Source organism: Electrophorus electricus, chromosome 5, assembly GCF_041902795.1.
Source record: "Electrophorus electricus isolate QZ-2024a chromosome 5, ASM4190279v1, whole genome shotgun sequence".
NCBI classification, from domain to species: domain Eukaryota; kingdom Metazoa; phylum Chordata; class Actinopteri; order Gymnotiformes; family Gymnotidae; genus Electrophorus; species Electrophorus electricus.
The window spans coordinates 27,313,026-27,329,665 of record NC_137501.1 but is presented as its reverse complement, the minus strand read 5'-3'; the positions used below and the strand labels follow the sequence as shown (position 1 = coordinate 27,329,665).

Genomic DNA, 16,640 nt, shown 5'->3' with positions numbered 1-16,640 from the left:
CTGTGGTAGAAAAGGCACTTGAGATGAGGAGACAGGAGCCAGCCAATCCCCGCCCCAAACACACACACACACACACACACACACACACACACACACACACACACACACACACACACACACACACACACACACACACAAACCCTGGGCGGAGCGAGAGTGGAGGTCCAGAGTCATGGGGTCGGTTCCAAATACACAAAGCATTGTGGGACTGAATGGAGCTCTGCTCAGAGCGATGAGAACCGGAACCACACGCCACAGTCGTAGTGTTATAGAAATCAACACTCGCACAGGGCTAAGTGTCAACTTCCTTAAAAATAAACACAAAACGCAAAAATAGTAGAACTTCCACACCCACTCTGGGGTTTTTCTTCAGAGAAGCCCTTTAAAGCGGAAGAAATGAAACAGAAAAATGAATTCAATTGCCCTGCCACACACACACACACACACACACACACACACAAATGTGTTTAAAATAAGAAAAGCCTAAAACTGAAAAAAGTTCTCACAAGCTGGAAGTTAAAACACAAAAAGCTCATATTTAACTTAAAGCCCCAGAGGAGGTTTGCAGATTGGCGTTTCTGAGAAGACTGCGGCATCATGGGAAATGAGGTTCACTTAGGAACTAAGGACCTAAATCAGATTGATATTTGTCCTCCAGCAACCCATGAGGCTCTGGTACTCCTAAAGTGTTCAGGCTGAACATCTGGCCACCGACCCCCTCAACACACCTACAGGTAACCCTCAGCACCTATACCCCCCCCCGCCACACACACACACACACACACACACACACACACACACACACACACACACCAACAGCACTCCTTCATCCTCCTAGTTAAAAGACATCCAGATGGAGGGAAACGCACTGTAAGCATATCTCTCTGCCATCGCTCTCCGTGCAGCGAGACGCTCAGCACGGGAGCGCGTTAATTCTAGTTCTGACGCCGTCGGATGGATCACAGACGAAAGGCTGAGCCGTGGCTTCCGCCTCTCCGCGGTCACAGGGGCCAGCGCTCGATTTGAAGGACCGCCGTTCCTTCGCGGAAAGACAAACGTTGAACACAGGAAGGCGCCAGGAAAGGATTCGGGACTGATACGCGGCACCGAGGCTGGCGACAGGCCGTTTCCACCGAGGTCTCCCCGACGACCGTGTGCCAGTCACAACAGATCAATCACCTCGGTGCACGCCCCGTCATTTCCTGCTGGCTCTTTGGGAGGCTAGACGTTGGTACGAGCTAGGAGACTTGCGTTCGCCGCTCACCACAGCTCAGCTTCCCCGCAAGACGGCAAAATGCAATGGGAAAGGTTTTGGGGCGTAAGACTGGCCAGCATGTTATCTGGAAGGTTTTAGATGAAAAGATTTTAGTCAAATATTGTTAGAAATGTTAACATGTTTTGCTCAAGAAACAAGAAACTTGATCCGTCGCTACAAAAGGCAAACATGCACGTTTTCTTACGATGTAGTAAATAACACAATTGTAACACGTAAGCCAAAGAGCGTACACGTTTATAGAGACGAACGATGCAAGATGTTAGGAAGCCGTGCCCACTTCAGACAATTACCCAGCATGAATGCACATAAAAAATTCCCAATTAAACACTGGACTGTAGTTTCAAATGCTAGTACAAATCCAGACATTAGTGCCTTCTGGACTGTCACGGTTAACAGACAGGCAGGGTCCGCTCCTGCATGGGCTGGAGCTTCGGCGGGACTTGGCGGGACTTGGCGGGACTCGGCCCAAAGAGGCAGCGGTGTCACGGCTGTCACCTTCTCGTTCACACCCACAGGGCCACCAGGATCACGCAAATACACTAATGAGAACGAGACGCGCCGGGAACTGGTTTGAACAGTTTTTAATTAGCAGCTCTCCCCGCTAGTCCCCGATCAGCTGGTTAGTATCCAGCAAAGGCTCCGCGGAGATGGCGGGGCGGCATAAAGAGTAGCGCTGGGAAGGCGGAGGGCGTCGCGGAAGCCCGGGCATCCCTTCGGAGACGCCGGCAGCGCCAGAAAGCGGCACCGCTTCAACACTGCCCTCCGGGGGCTCGGTTCGGGATAACGAGCAAAACGCTTTCATTGGCTGCGGGTGCGGTTTCTGGGGTTTTTTAACGTCTCCGCGAGTAATTCAGTGCGTCACTCCGCAAGTTGCCCCAGTCTTAAAATAGCTCAACCCTTACAAACAAAAAAACAAAAGCAAAAAAAGACACCTTCTTAAAAAAAAAATTTTCAATCTACAAAAGTTCCCAATTTTGACTTATGTGTCCCCTTGGCTACAGCAGGACTGGAAAGCAAATGCAGTCATCAATTTAATAAGAAAGAGAAAGAATTCAGGCAGCATTCATGCCAGGAAGGAGTTGACAGCCACCTCGTTCTCCTCTCTGCAGCGGGGAGGGCGTTTGGTGACCCCCACACGCCTGTTTCTCCTCCACGCCCCCCCGGGCGCCGGGGCGGCCTCACGCGGGTATACGCGGGTGGCGGCAGAGGAGCTAACGGCCTCCTGTTGGAGCTTGGCGGACCGCGGGCGCGACGTTTTTCCCGCGTTCCCAGCGCTGGGGCCGCGGGGTAGTGACCCGGCAGGCAGGGAGGGGAACCCGTCAGGAAGAGTGGGGATCACGGCTAGCACACTGAGAACCTGCCGCGGCTGTTTTGGATGGTGACAGTGGATTTTTTTTTGTTGTTGTTGTTAGTGGTTGTTTGACTATCCGGCGTGCTGAGATCAAAACGAAAAGACGTCTGTGAGATTACAGAGCAGCGTGTCAGCCTTAATTTGAGGGTGTTTGTGTCTATATAAAGAGAACCTGATATGCAGGTATCACACCTCTTTTACACACAGGTTTTTTTTCTTCAGGGGACCAAAATATTGGGACAAATTAAGCAAAAATAGACATGTCATTTTATTTTTCTTTACTTGGCTACAAATTCTGAAGTCTGAAGTGCACAGACATCGCCAGGTGTGGTGCATCGTACCCGGTGAGGGTCTGCCGGCTCTGTAACACAGGTCTGTCACACAGGTCTGAGAAACTGGTCTGTGATGCAGGTCTGTAATGCTGGTCTGTAATGCAGACCTTTGTACTTCCTGCTTGTTCCAGGGAGTTTCTGCCTTTTTGTTTCGGGCTACATTTCGTTAATGATGGTTTAAATCTTTAGCGAAAGTGCAGTTATGCTGCTGTTTTCTTCTGTTAATGGTATGTGTTTACACAAACACAGGCCCACCTGTGTGAATGGGTCTTTTGTTCAGTTTAACATTTCTAAGGTGTTTAACTTTATGACTCATCCCCTAACACGGTCTTTCATGCTCTAGGGTTAACAATCGCTATTGCCAAGCTCACCAGTTCATTCCTAGTTTAGTAATTGATATTGGCACGCTGTCCGTGTTTTGGCCCTGCCTTTGATTGGCCCTGCCCCTCATCTCTCAGCCCCCTGATTGGCTAACGTTGATTGCAGCCTGCCTTGGCACCGATGTCTCTTAGGTCCCTATGAGTCGTGAGAGGTTCCAGCTCGATTACTGTGCGCCAACTGAAGACACACAGACACGGAGACACACAGATGGGCAGGACAGTGGCAGAGTTCTCAAGCTTCCCTTCATAATAACTGTTTCAATTCAAATCCAGTGTTCTGGAGAACAGAACAAGTGAACGCCATGTCACTGTTTACACACAGAATGTAAACACGCAGGATTAGAACTGGTTTAGGAGTCTGAATAAACAGGATTTGAATAGGGTTAGGATTAGAATAAGGTTAGAATTAGAAAGGGGTTAGGATTAGAATAGGGTTAGGGTACATTTGGTAATAACTTCATCATCTCCCTTTGATTGGAACCCTGCAGTCCTCGTGTTCTACTGCAGGGAAAATTCTTCGGAAAGATGTCAACGACATTTCGGCGAGAAAAATGAAAGGCCGCGTTTTCCAAACAGCAAAGACTCTGACATCTTAACGTGGCAGATAAGTTGTTAATTAAATTTAAATGACTAGAACTAATTTAGGAACATTTGCAGCGAGGCAAAGCCCCTACATTATGAATGACGAAGGTGTTTTAAACGCACAGAATGGATGAATAACTAGAGAGTAATAATTATAATAATGGAAAATCGTTAATATTTAGAAGGGCTTGGGGGGGGGGGTACAAGGGAGATTTAAAGATTAAGAATTTCATTTCCTGTCTAATATACAGACAAAAGCAAAAGCGAGAAAAGAGAGAACAGCGCACGCCAGAGCATCAACGCCAGCATGCTCCCACTCGAGTGGCAGGTAACAGACGCACGGAGGTGACCTCCGCGCGCGTGCTCAGTCCCAGAGAGTGACTCGGCACCATCAGCACCATCACTGTCAACACCCGCCACTGAACAGCGAGCACAGAAAGGTCAACGAGATGTGCGCAGATAAGAGAGGTGAAACGTCAGCGTTCGCGTACCGCCACCGGGTGGACGTTGTTCCTCTAATCCAAGACTCGCCCTGTGATGAAACGGTCGCACACGCAAACGGACTAGAACGCTCAGAAAAATAAGAGGTGGGGAGAAAAAAATATTATCGGTTGGCCACATTTCTGTGCAAGTGAAAATTATGAAGAAGTGAGGTGTATGACGCAGCACGTATGACCCCACCCCCTGAAAGGCGGGGGCTCCAGGCCCGAGCGGAAGACCCCGCCCCACTGACCTCAGGGCGACGTACACGGCATGGAAGCAAGACCAGTTTTACGGTGAAATGTGGACTGGCCACATATTTCCCAGATGGGCCGTGCGAAGCACACCGGCTCGTATACACCCCGGTGCCGCGCTATTAGAAACGCCTACCTTGTAGGTCAAATTTATAGGCGCGCGGTTGAGGACAATATCTTTGGGATGGCCGAACGCCACCTGCGCCGGCCGTCCCCTGGCTTTTGATTGGTGGTCAGTTGACTGTCGTTACGAAGCACCTCCCCAGCCCCCCAAAGTCCAGCAGTAACAAGTCCGACACCGCTGCTGACCAACTGGTGTGAGCCACCACCACATCAGCATCATTGCTGCGTAAGGATTGGCTGAAAACACTTCCGGCCAGCGGTGGTCCGGCAGTCAGGACCTGAGAGGTGATGAATGGGCTTGTTGTGTGTGACACCAGAGGGGCTGTGCACCTACACAGTGTACCGCACTAAACGGAGTTTATTTACAGCAACTACTCTTCGTCTGTGAAGACAGCATGTTAGGGTTTATATTACATATATTTCTAAATGTATTCTTAAGGCAAACAACAATAACTTGAAAACAACTGATACACACTCAAGGAATTGCAGGTTCTATTTATGGCCCTCCTTTGTGCTACGAACAATAACTGTGTGTGTGTGTGTGTGTGTGTGTGTGTGTGTGTGTGCAAGAGCTCCAAATTGCCTTTTTTTCAGGAGCAAATCTCTGCAGTGGCCTCATCATGATTTAGTCACCACCTCCATCCATTATTTACAATGAAAAGGACTAAAAATGTTTCTGCAGGAAACAGGCGTTCCTGAAGCTACTGCTCTGACTCAAGAACAGGAAGGGGTGTCACAGGAAGTGGTGTCACAGGAAGGGGTGTGACGGGAAGTGATGTTACAGGAAGGGGTGTCACCATCACCACAACACGAATGCGGCCACAGGGGAGAAGAAACTGCCCATCCATTCTGCTTCATGACTTGGATCCATAAAGTGAAAAAAAAAAAAAAGATATTGGTGTTGTCCACAGGTCTAAGTAATCAGGTTATGGAACTGGGACAGAGACCTACAGCAACATTCCAGTGCCAGGGAGGAGAATCCCCGCTGCTAAGACCCCTCCCCCCCCCCACTGTGGAGACTCCACCCTCATCCCTTCCCAGACTTGGTGGCTGGGATGGGAGGACATCGAGCCCACTGAGATCCCACTGCGCTTCCTTGGCCCTTGTCCTGCTCCTTTCTGCTGCGCTGGACAGACACGCTTACACAACCGGAGACTCAGAAGGGCAGCAGAGAGCTGGATGGTTACTGCGGTGCTTTGTTGACGAATGTGGGGTTTAATCTAGACTGTGGTGCTTTGTTGACGAATGTGAGTTTTAATCTGGACTGTGGTGCTTTGTTGACGAATGTGAGTTTTAATCTGGACTGTGGTGCTTTGTTGATGAATGCGGGTTTTAATCTGGACTGTAGTGCTTTGTTTTGACGAATGTGGGTTTTAATCTAGACTGTGGTGCTTTGTTGATGAATGTGGGTTTTAATCTGGACTGTAGTGCTTTGTTTTGACGAATGTGGGTTTTAATCTAGACTGTGGTGCTTTGTTGATGAATATGGGTTTTAATCTGGACTGTAGTGCTTTGTTTTGACAAATGTGGGTTTTAATCTTGACTGTAGTGCTTTGTTTTGACGAATGTGGGTTTTAATCTAGACTGTGGTGCTTTGTGGATAAATTTGGGATTTAATCTGTATTCTGGTGCTTTGTTGACGAATGTGGGGTTTAATCTGGACTGTGGTGCTTTGTAGATAAATGTGGGTTTTAATCTGGACTGTGATGCTTTATGGATAAATATGGGATTTACTCTGAACTGTGGTGCTTTATTGACGAATGTGGGGTTTAATCAGGACTGTGGTGCTTAGATGACGAATGTGGGGTTTAATCCAGACTGTGGCTCTTGTTGACGAACGCGGGATTTAATCCGGGCTTTAATCTTGGAGCTATCTTGTCCTCACAGTCATCTCTCTGTGAGTTTGGTGTAAGGCAAATGAATGACTGTCTCCTCTTTACAATGGGCTGTCTGCCTTCTGCGTGTCAGTCTGTCAGTCTCCCTGCCTGAGTCATTACTTCACTGAGTAAACATGTCTTTATACATTTCTATATTCAGCTTTAGGAGTTTAGGTGATAAACAGCGTAGCAGCCACATGATGAGAACCAAAAATAAATAAATAAATAAAAAGGAAAACAAAAAAGCACCACAACATTAGAAAGAGAGAGAGATATATCAGCCCTAGCCCAGGTTTAGGGGATCAGAGCTCCTTGGCAGGTGGTGGTGGACATAGGACGGCGGTGCTGGATGTTGGTGGGTGGTGTTGGCCGTAGGCGGGTGGAGCTGGACGTGGGAGGGTGGTGTTGGACATAGGTGGGTGGGGCTTGACGTGGGAACGTGGTGTTGGACGTAGGTGGGTGGGGCTTGACGTGGGAGGGTGGTGTTGGCCATAGGCAGGTGGGGTTGGACGTAGGCAGGTGGGGCTGGACGTGGGAGGGTGGTGTTGGACGTAGGCAGGTGGGGCTGGACGTAGGCAGGTGGGGCTGGACGTGGGAGAGTGGTGTTGGACGTAGGCAGGTGGGGCTGGACGTGTGAGGGTGGTGTTGGATGTAGGCGGGTGGGGCTGGACATGGGAGGGTGGTGATTGCTTCTTTTACAGCGCAGAGCTGAAAGAGTGCGTAGCTGTCCTTCCCTCGCTCTTCCTTCCGCACTCGCTCTCCACCCCAGCTTTTCTCGTCAACCACCCTCTCTAACTCCTTCCACTTCTCTCTCTCTCTCTCTCTCTCTCTCTCTCTCTCTCTCTCGTGCTCTCTCACCCCTGTAGTATTAGGCTAATAATATGTTGACTAGGGGACAGAGTCATTGCAGAGCCCAGTATGAATATTCCACCTGAGAAAAACATCTTGTGCCTATTTTGGATGTATCCAGCATCCATGGGGAAATAAATCACTCCTAATGCAGGCAAGCCATCTGTTATCAGAAAGAGAGAGGGGGGGAGAGAGAGAGGGATAGAGAGAGATATACAGAGGCATCTCTCACACACACACACACACACACACACACACACACACGCGCGCAAGAACACCCAGACATGCCAAGGCAGCAGACAGGCGATTGGACAGGTCCTAAACACTAAACAAATTGCTCACTCCGTTTTAATTCAGCTGGTTTGTCAGAACTGCTCTAAATCATGTGTGTGTGTCTGACAGCAAATATATTGAGTTTTATGCTACCCATAAATACACCTGCTCGCACACGTACATGCAAGTGTGTGTGTGTGTGTGTGTGTGTGTGTGTGTGTGTGTGTGTGTGTGTGAGATGGAGAGAGAGAAACCAATCAGTTCTTTTAGCCCAAAGGTAAACTCCTGCCAATATTCCAGCCCAGTGTGTTTTCCTGCTTCCTACATTAGCAGCACCATTGTCAGTAAAGAAAGCACAGAACCCGGCAGGTTTGTTCCTGCAGATATTCCACTCTACTTATCCCCCCACACCAACTTCTGACACACACTCAGTAAGACACCCACCCTGACTACAGAAGCACATACTCAATAAGACGCACCCACGCCAACTACTGACACACATTCAATAAGACAAACACACCCCGACTACTGACACACACACTCAATAAGACACACCCATCACAACTACTGACACACCCACCCAGTAACACACACCCACTCCAACAACTGAATGCATAGCAGGTGTGTGAAGGCAGAAGAGAGGGTTTTGCAAAGCTCTGTGACAAGTTGTGCTTGGGTTCAGGACGGTAGTCACGGATACCCACAGCGAAGCTCCTACTCCACATCCCAGTACTACCACCCAGAACACTCGGTAGCAGTGTTGACTCTCTTACCGGAGAAAGAGTCACACTGACCCAACCCTAACTTTTTTTTTCTTCAACGTTCCACGTTGTTTTTTTTGGCAACCCAAGCAAAACTTCTCACTTAGACTCCGCCCCCAGCTCACACCAATGGAGGAGGTCGTCTCCAATGCTTAGACTCCGCCCCAGCTCACACCATTGGAGGAGGTCATCTCCAATGCTTAGACTCCGCCCCCAACTCACACCATTGGAGGAGGTCATCTCCAATGCTTAGACTCGGCCCCCAGCTCACACCAATGGAGGAGCTCATCTCCAATGCTTAGACTCCGCCCCCAGCTCACAGCATTGGAGGAGGTCGTCTCCAATGCTTAACAAACAAGAGCCAGTCATGGGTGGGAAATTTTTAAAAAGACAAAAAAACTATGAGGAGTTTTGGTTATTAACAGGATTAAAATTAATCTCTGACACCAAACAACAGGATTGAGATACTGAAAACAATTGCAATTTTACCGCAAGTAATGTCAACACCTTAGTGAAAAAACCTTCGTGTCAGTAAGGACTCTATCAGTAGAGACAGTCATTCACACTCAGTATGAGGCAGAAAATAAAGTTAACCAAGCCTTTAGATGAAGCACGGTCACAGCAGTGCTGTGGCTGTGTGTGGCTGTGTGTGTGTGTCTATATATATATGCACCTTAGACAGAGTAATGAGGTGTCTGTCTGTGTGTGTGTGTGAGAGAATATGACTTACCACTCTGCGCTGCTTTGATAATGCCGTTTTCATCTGAAGGGGTTTTGACTGCTTCTTGATGTACTTTTTGAATCTATACCACACACACACAGGGAAGGAAGAAAGACCCCAAGGTCAAAAGCACAGACAGCACATAAGATCTTTCCTTCCCACATCTTTGTGCAGAACAGGCTGACAGCTTGACACACTAAGGTAAAGAGAGTAAAGAGCAAAAAGTCATTTATCTGCATAAGGCTCATTACTCGGAGAAGCCTCCAGACTGCAGGACGGAGAGGTTCTGCCAGCAGCGCCACACGCCGCCTGAAGCTTTGCTCATGTCTGATACGATACCATGTGCTATCGTGACTACTTAACACTCCACATAGGGGCTGTAGAAGGCCTATGCAGCTGTCTATTACAGTTTTTATGCAATGATTGGTAAGTCTGAGTTAACATGTACTGTGGTTCATATGAAATAAACTATATTCAATTGTTCAAAGTACTTTATTAAAAAACAGATAAATAATAATAATAAAATAATAACAAAAGATAAATTGTTAAAGCATTTGCAGATGTCTCTCAGAAGGGCCCCCGTGAAATCCACTGGCAGTAAAGTGACCCCAGGTGAGTGAAATTAGGCACAAATGAAGTGCATCAGGAAAGTAGGTGAGCATTTTCAGGGGCAGTCAGCCTGAGGCTGTGGGATGGCGAGCCCACGCCCCCGTGGCCCCCCTCTGCCCCTAACTCACTCCAGGAAGGTCCAGGCGCAGCGCTGCAAGGCTCAGCCCCGGAGAAATCGGCTCCCGTCAAACACCAATGCAAAGGCTTTAATAAACTGGCAAACCGACCTTTTTCCCTTCCCCTCTATTTCTAATTATTGCCAAACAAACTTTGTTTTGCAGCGAGGGAGACTTTATCAGCTAAATGCAGGCATGATCAAAACAAACAGGCCAAACCATGAAGCGCCTAGCGCGCGACAGAGCACATTTACATCGGGGAGAGAGAGAGAGAGAGAGAGAGAGGAAATGAGAGGGGGGGGGAGGGAGAGCAACAAAAGGAAGACAAAGTGGAACTGGGCTTCTGTCGTCGTTTCAGTATTGAGGGGAAGAAAATATTATTTGGTGGTTTGTTACTGTGTGGTTTCATTCAGCGTAGGTTCTGCGAAGTGCAGCAAACCTGGATATGTCATGGCAAACTGTACCAGGTCTCCATCCAGAGCATCCGATTGGATGGGAACCCCCCCCGAGAGCTCGGCTCTCGTTGGTCCAGACCCACTGGTCGATCTGAAGCTGACGCTAAAATACCTCCAGATAGATGAACACCGGAGGTACTTACATGCTCGCTGAGCACCCCTGTTGTTCGTTTAACAGAAAAGGATCTGACCGATTAGTTCTGTCTGATACTGAGGCTGGGAATGAAAAACCAGTGGACAAACTGGGTTGTGACAAAACCGTGTTTGGCACAGTTAAGTATTTAATGCACAGATATAACAATGCAACAACCATATTTTAAAGCTGAAGCTGTTTTTTTCAAGGGTGAGGGGTTAGGTCCCACAGTTCCAGTGACATTGACTCTACAGCACGCAAAGACATCATAGACAATTCTAAGCTTCCAGCTCTGGCAACAGCTTGAGGAAGGCTTGTTCCTGCACCTGCGCGGAGGCCCCCTGAACGTCTCTGGGAGGAATTAGAACGCTGGCTTCAAGTCAGGCCTTCACATCCAAGTTTGGCACCATCACATTGTGGAAAGCCTTCCAAGGACAGCGGTGGCTCGGGGCTGGGGTGGCTCCACGTTAATGCTCCGACAGGAATGATTCGGAGAGGTCCACATATGTTGGGGCATATAGCACAGCGTAGCTTCCAAGTTGTGTTATAAATGCGTGCACGTTTAGAAAACATTCCATTACTGAAATAACTAGCAATCCATTTACTGGCTGATAGACACCAGGTGTGAAAGGAACTTGGTGCGATACAACCAGCTGCCTATGTGAGGTGAATGCAGGGCACTATGGAATTTGTAGTCCAAACACCATAGACTCTGTATTTCTAAAGGTATTTGTGTATGCGTCTTGTATCTCTGCCTTTCTCACTGTTCAGCTCCACTGAGAGGGCGGATTTGGGTCAATAGCAAGAGTGTGCGTTTGGGTTGGGAATGAGAGTGTATGCGTGTGCGTCTTTGTGTGTGTGTGTGTTTGACACTGAACTGAAAGTATTTGGGAATGATACATAATTCCTTGAATCAGCCTCTCGAAATCTACATGTGGGTTTATTACTGTGAGAGAGAACGAGAGAACTAAAGAAGTGAGAGTGAGAAAGGCAGAGAGGAAGTACAGCTAAATGGCCGTGTGAACCTCCAGTGTGTCCCTGAGGACTGAAACTGAGGTGATGGTGCTTGCTAAAATGTTTAATAAAGTTTTCTTTTTTTGAATAAAAGCTGAGACTGGTCTGGGGGTTGGCTAAAGAATCCCGATGTCCAAATATACTTTTAGCAAGAGCATATTAACTATTCATATAGACAGAGCCACCAAAAGACACAGGTCTCTGTCTTTCTCACACACACACACACACACACACACACACACACACACACATACATACATACATACAGAGTTGCAGAGAGAGAAAATCACAGTTTATCACCTCCTTATACACCCACCAGCCACATTATTACAAACACCTTGTAGACGTACAGTTACAGTTCATAACACAGCCGTGGCAATGTGCGACTCCTGTTAGCCTCCCTCCAACTCCTCCAATAAGCGTCGTTTTCTAATCACAGGACCGGTACTGCTTGGATAGTTTGGGGGTATTTCACGTGTTGTGACGTGGACATCCCGAAAAACTCTTCCAACACTGCTTTAGCTGATCCGCTCATACCAGCTGAACGGGCCGGGTCATAGTTGTTCTAGAACAGTCTAGAATTCCTGTGTGTCTAGTGAAGTGGCCAGCAAGGTCCACTCGTGACCTTTGACCTTCCTATCTGAGGTATACAAGCAGTCACGCACATGTGAGCCCGCCACAACATACACATAAATTTGTAGACACACATAGGCAGGCACACACACACACACACTGTAAGATTGTAAGTCAGGTTTGGAGGTTTGTCTCTTACCTCTTCAGGGTCTGTCCCTGGTCTTTGATGTAGTATTGCATCATACTGATCCAGATTCCATGACTGTATCAGCTCTGAGCTTTACTGGCAGTGTATTTATAGAGGCTTTTTTTAAAAACTTTGCACAAAATTTAAACACTAAACAGTATCACAGCTAGCAGGAGCATACTGAAACCCCAGATCCTGCAGGAGACAGCAGCTACACACCAGCTGGGACAACAGTATAGAACGCGCCATAACAACAAAACCTAGGAACAATCATTGTGAAAGTATATTTTAAAAATATTTGTGCGCGCACACACACACACACACACACACACACACACACACACACACACACACACACACACACACACATACTCTCACAAAACATAATTGCAGCTACTGTGCTCATACACTTTTCCCTCACGAAAATGTCAGGATGAAAATAATGTACCAACAAACAATATTTCGTTTTCAATACTCACCCAACCTCTGGCATGCTAATTCATGTATAATTAATGCTGCCTATTTAACTTGCAAATCTCCTACTAATAACCTCTGATGGAGGGCTTGTAATGTATCATGCCAGTTCTCAGTTCTGTATGTGTGCGTCTGTGTGTGTGTATTTATGTACCCATAAGAGACAGCAAACATGAAACAGAGAGAGAGCGCAAAAAAAAGGGTGCTATTTCTATCATCTTTTCTTTCTGCATGTGTGAATCTTTCTATTTTCCACATTAAATATAAATAAATACATACATAAATACTGTGATGAAGGCGATAACAGGTAACAGTTTGGAGTCGACGCCTTGCAGTGCACTGGAAACGTACGTTCGATGGTCCAGCATGTATTGCTATACCGACGTCGCTGGTCGGGATGGACCCGAGTGGACACGGGAAGGGGTCAGTCAAGGGGCTGATGGCAACCGGAGAGCTTTGACAACATCGACACACTCCGAAGTGCGCACGACTCATCTGCAGCTATTGTCGGTCACGTTTTATTAAGAGTGAATCTGTGAGAAAGCACGTTTTGAATAAAACATTAGCCATCACTTAAGGACGGTGTCCGTAAAGCCTCGACACCCTGCGTAAGCGTCTCATGACAACTGACATAAACCTGAGTTGCGTAAGCGTTTGTGTACGCTGAAGCCGGCTAACCTCGGGTTGCAATAACGCATATTTTTTTTGTCAGTTACGATGTCACTTTGACATAACGCGTATCATTTCTGAGCATGAGGTTAAAGTTAGAAGAGCGAAGTGTCTAAACGTTACGCAGGGCCGCATAAAACCATACCAAACCCCCACAGACCCACTTGGTAGAGAATCCTAGTCTCAAATCTCCTGCTGCGCACACGGAGCACTGCGGCCTGGTACAGTGCTATCTGTCCGTCGAGCGCCAGTCAGCTGGGAGTAAAAGATGACTTTAAAAACTACTGTACGTGATAATAACAGGCATTTCTAAAAACGCTTGAAGCAGGATGTGTGTTATTTCAGGGCGCGGGTACACGTCCGCTTTCCTTTGGGAACGTTCTTCTCTCATCCATTACGCATTTGCGTTACTTTTATTTTAGCTGCTCTGACCCATAATCCACAGCGAAGCCTGCACGGCAGCACCGCATAGCTGGGACAGCCTAGCGTCCTCTCACTCCTCTGGGTGTACACACGTCGTGCGGACGGTTGAAACAAACACCCTCCCGACACTCCAGACACCTCACCTACGGTCCGCCGCCGAGTCGCAGTCTTTACACGGACACAAAGGCGCCGTTCACACAGGTTTTTTTTTTTTTTTTTTTGGAGTATACACACACACACACACACACACATATATATATATATATATATATATATATATATATATATATATATATATATATATATATATATATATTTTTAAATTATTATTTTTAAAACATCACAAAACGCGTACACTGTAACCATAACAACAGATCGCGCCACTCCGCTGCGCACCAATCGTACCAGCTTGCTAGTTAACTTGTTAGCTTTAAGCGTATCACAATTTCCTCCTCGGTTAGAAGGAGCCCGCCTGCCTTAACTCTTTGTGGTCTAACACTGTAAAAGTGTAAAAAGAAAAAGAAGAAAAATAAAAAAGCATGGTGTCGTAATGGTACAGTAACTCATACTCACAACAGAAAACAACATATCAAACATAACAGCCAGCTCTGGATCCCAGAGGGTTACTGTCATATGTCATATTACCGCTCACCGGTGACACTAATCTTTCAGGCGGCCCCTTTATGGCTCTCAATACACCCTCACCCTCTCCTGGGTCACCCGGCGCTTTTATTTTAAAGTGCAAAATAAATAAATGAATAACTAATACATTTTAAAAAGTTGCTTCGCGAGCACAGGCCAAGAGAACAGACAGGCACGGCCTCCCCCAGAGAGGACACGTTTCTGCAGGAGCCCGATCTGTTGGCACTCAGCCCACAGGATGGCAGGTTTTGGGTGAGGGGCCGCGCGGCCGCCGGTGCGGCCTCGCGGCGGAGGGGTCGCACCCGGCGGCGTGGATGACAGGGTGCCCCCTCGCGTTCTCTCCTTGAGACGCCAACGAGGAGGCGGAAGAGAGGGGGAGGACGATGAAGGAGTTGAAGAAAGAGAGAGAGCGTGAGAAGGAGGGAGGGAGGGAGAGAGAGAAGGAGGGAGAAGGAGAGAGTCCTAGAGAGCAAAAGAGGGAGGGAAGGCACCATCAGCTCTAAGCTGTAAATTACAAATATTAGATTACCGAACATTATAAAAATATCGACAGTGAGTCATATTGCTCAGCCCACCGTCTCCTGATGGGGTGACGTTCAGGTGTGATACATGGACACACACACACACACACACACACACACACACACACACACACACGGTGATATCTATGAACAGTATGCCATGGTGAATTTTAATTAGCAAACTCACAGCAACAAACAGTCAGCAGCATTAGCAGCAACAGTAGCTGCAATATTTCAGGTTTCAGCTGAAAAGCTGACAACAAAATGCATTAATGTTATTACATCATAACTGTGGTGTATAAATACATTCAATTTACACCACAATGTAGTTTCCAAGTACATTAACATATTATGAAATATACAAAAGTAGGTATGAAATATATATACACACACACACAATAAATAACATAACTAGTAAGTGATATAGAAATATTGTACAATGTACAATGTTGTACAGAGATTCCAGAGAAACGGGGCCTTTCAGACAGAGTTCCTTCATCAGCTGTGCAAGCAACGTGTGAAAGGTCCTGTTTCTTTGGAAAGTTTGTGTATTTCACTTTACTTTTCACTCCCTCTACACCTGTATAAGGAACAGGCTGAATATTTGCTGTAATTTAAAGCTGCATAGGTTGATCCTATCTTAATAAATGAATAAACTGTGAAATATGTAGATTATAATAAAATATATATATATATATATATTAGCAATGTCATCATGACATTTCTATTAGGTACTTTAGAAAACCTGTTTGAAAAACTGTATTCTGGACCTGTCTACAATGACCTCCTGCCAGTCACGTTTTTGTTTTATATATTTCAGTTTAAATTTGAATGACGAAGGGGGAAAACTGACTAATCTACCTTTAACCCATGACATTTAAACCTCAGTGAGCATCATGCGGTTGCTCGAGTGTGTCTCAGCTTACACATCCTGGCTCCTCACCCCATGCTGTTAGCTGCTGCACACATGCCTCACTGCTAAGACCGATAGAAGCAGAAACGCGGGGGTTTGATTTGTTTCGGCTTTCAGTGGAAGTTCTATTAATTTGCTTCTTATATAATTTTTTTTTTTAATGTGGCCACTGTATTCTGAGTCTTCCATCTTCTCAACAGTGACCTTTGTGTTCCAGAATAAAACAGCACAGCGATGGTGTAATTGGCTGGTGATTTATCCATGAGAAGGCCAGTATTTCTGAAGGCTGTTTCTGTTCCCCTTTCTCGGCATATCTTGAAGTGACTCATGAAATCTGTTTCTGTGTAGAATTTATAAGGTTATCGCTTAAGGGCAAAAGGTCCCTTAGAGTATCGTTCATGGGGTGTGTGTGTGTGTGTGTGTCAAGCACACACATGTGCACCCACTCCCACATATGTACATTACACAAGGCCTATTGGTCATGAAAACCTTACATAATGAAACTTTTTTTTTTGTCAACATATATACAAAAATACACAGAGATGGTACACATCACTGTTATGTTTGCTCTGACCATAAAACAATGAGATAACATTGTTTTTTTTGTAAGAAAATATTGGAACTGTGAACAAAACACCTTAGCATTATCTTA

General features: G+C 46.6%; 1 protein-coding gene across 4 annotated transcripts in view; it reads right to left on the bottom strand.

The window, feature by feature from the left end:
* The window catches only part of LOC113585882 (glucosidase 2 subunit beta-like), a 92,642-nt gene that overhangs the window by 41,505 nt on the left and 34,497 nt on the right, over window positions 1-16,640 (bottom strand). For all 4 annotated transcript variants that reach the window (XM_081714638.1, XM_035530072.2, XM_035530074.2 and 1 more), the window contains one exon: window positions 9,269-9,341. In XM_081714638.1, coding sequence (XP_081570764.1) covers window positions 9,269-9,341 — 73 coding nt within the window. The remainder of the gene's footprint in view (window positions 1-9,268; window positions 9,342-16,640) is intronic.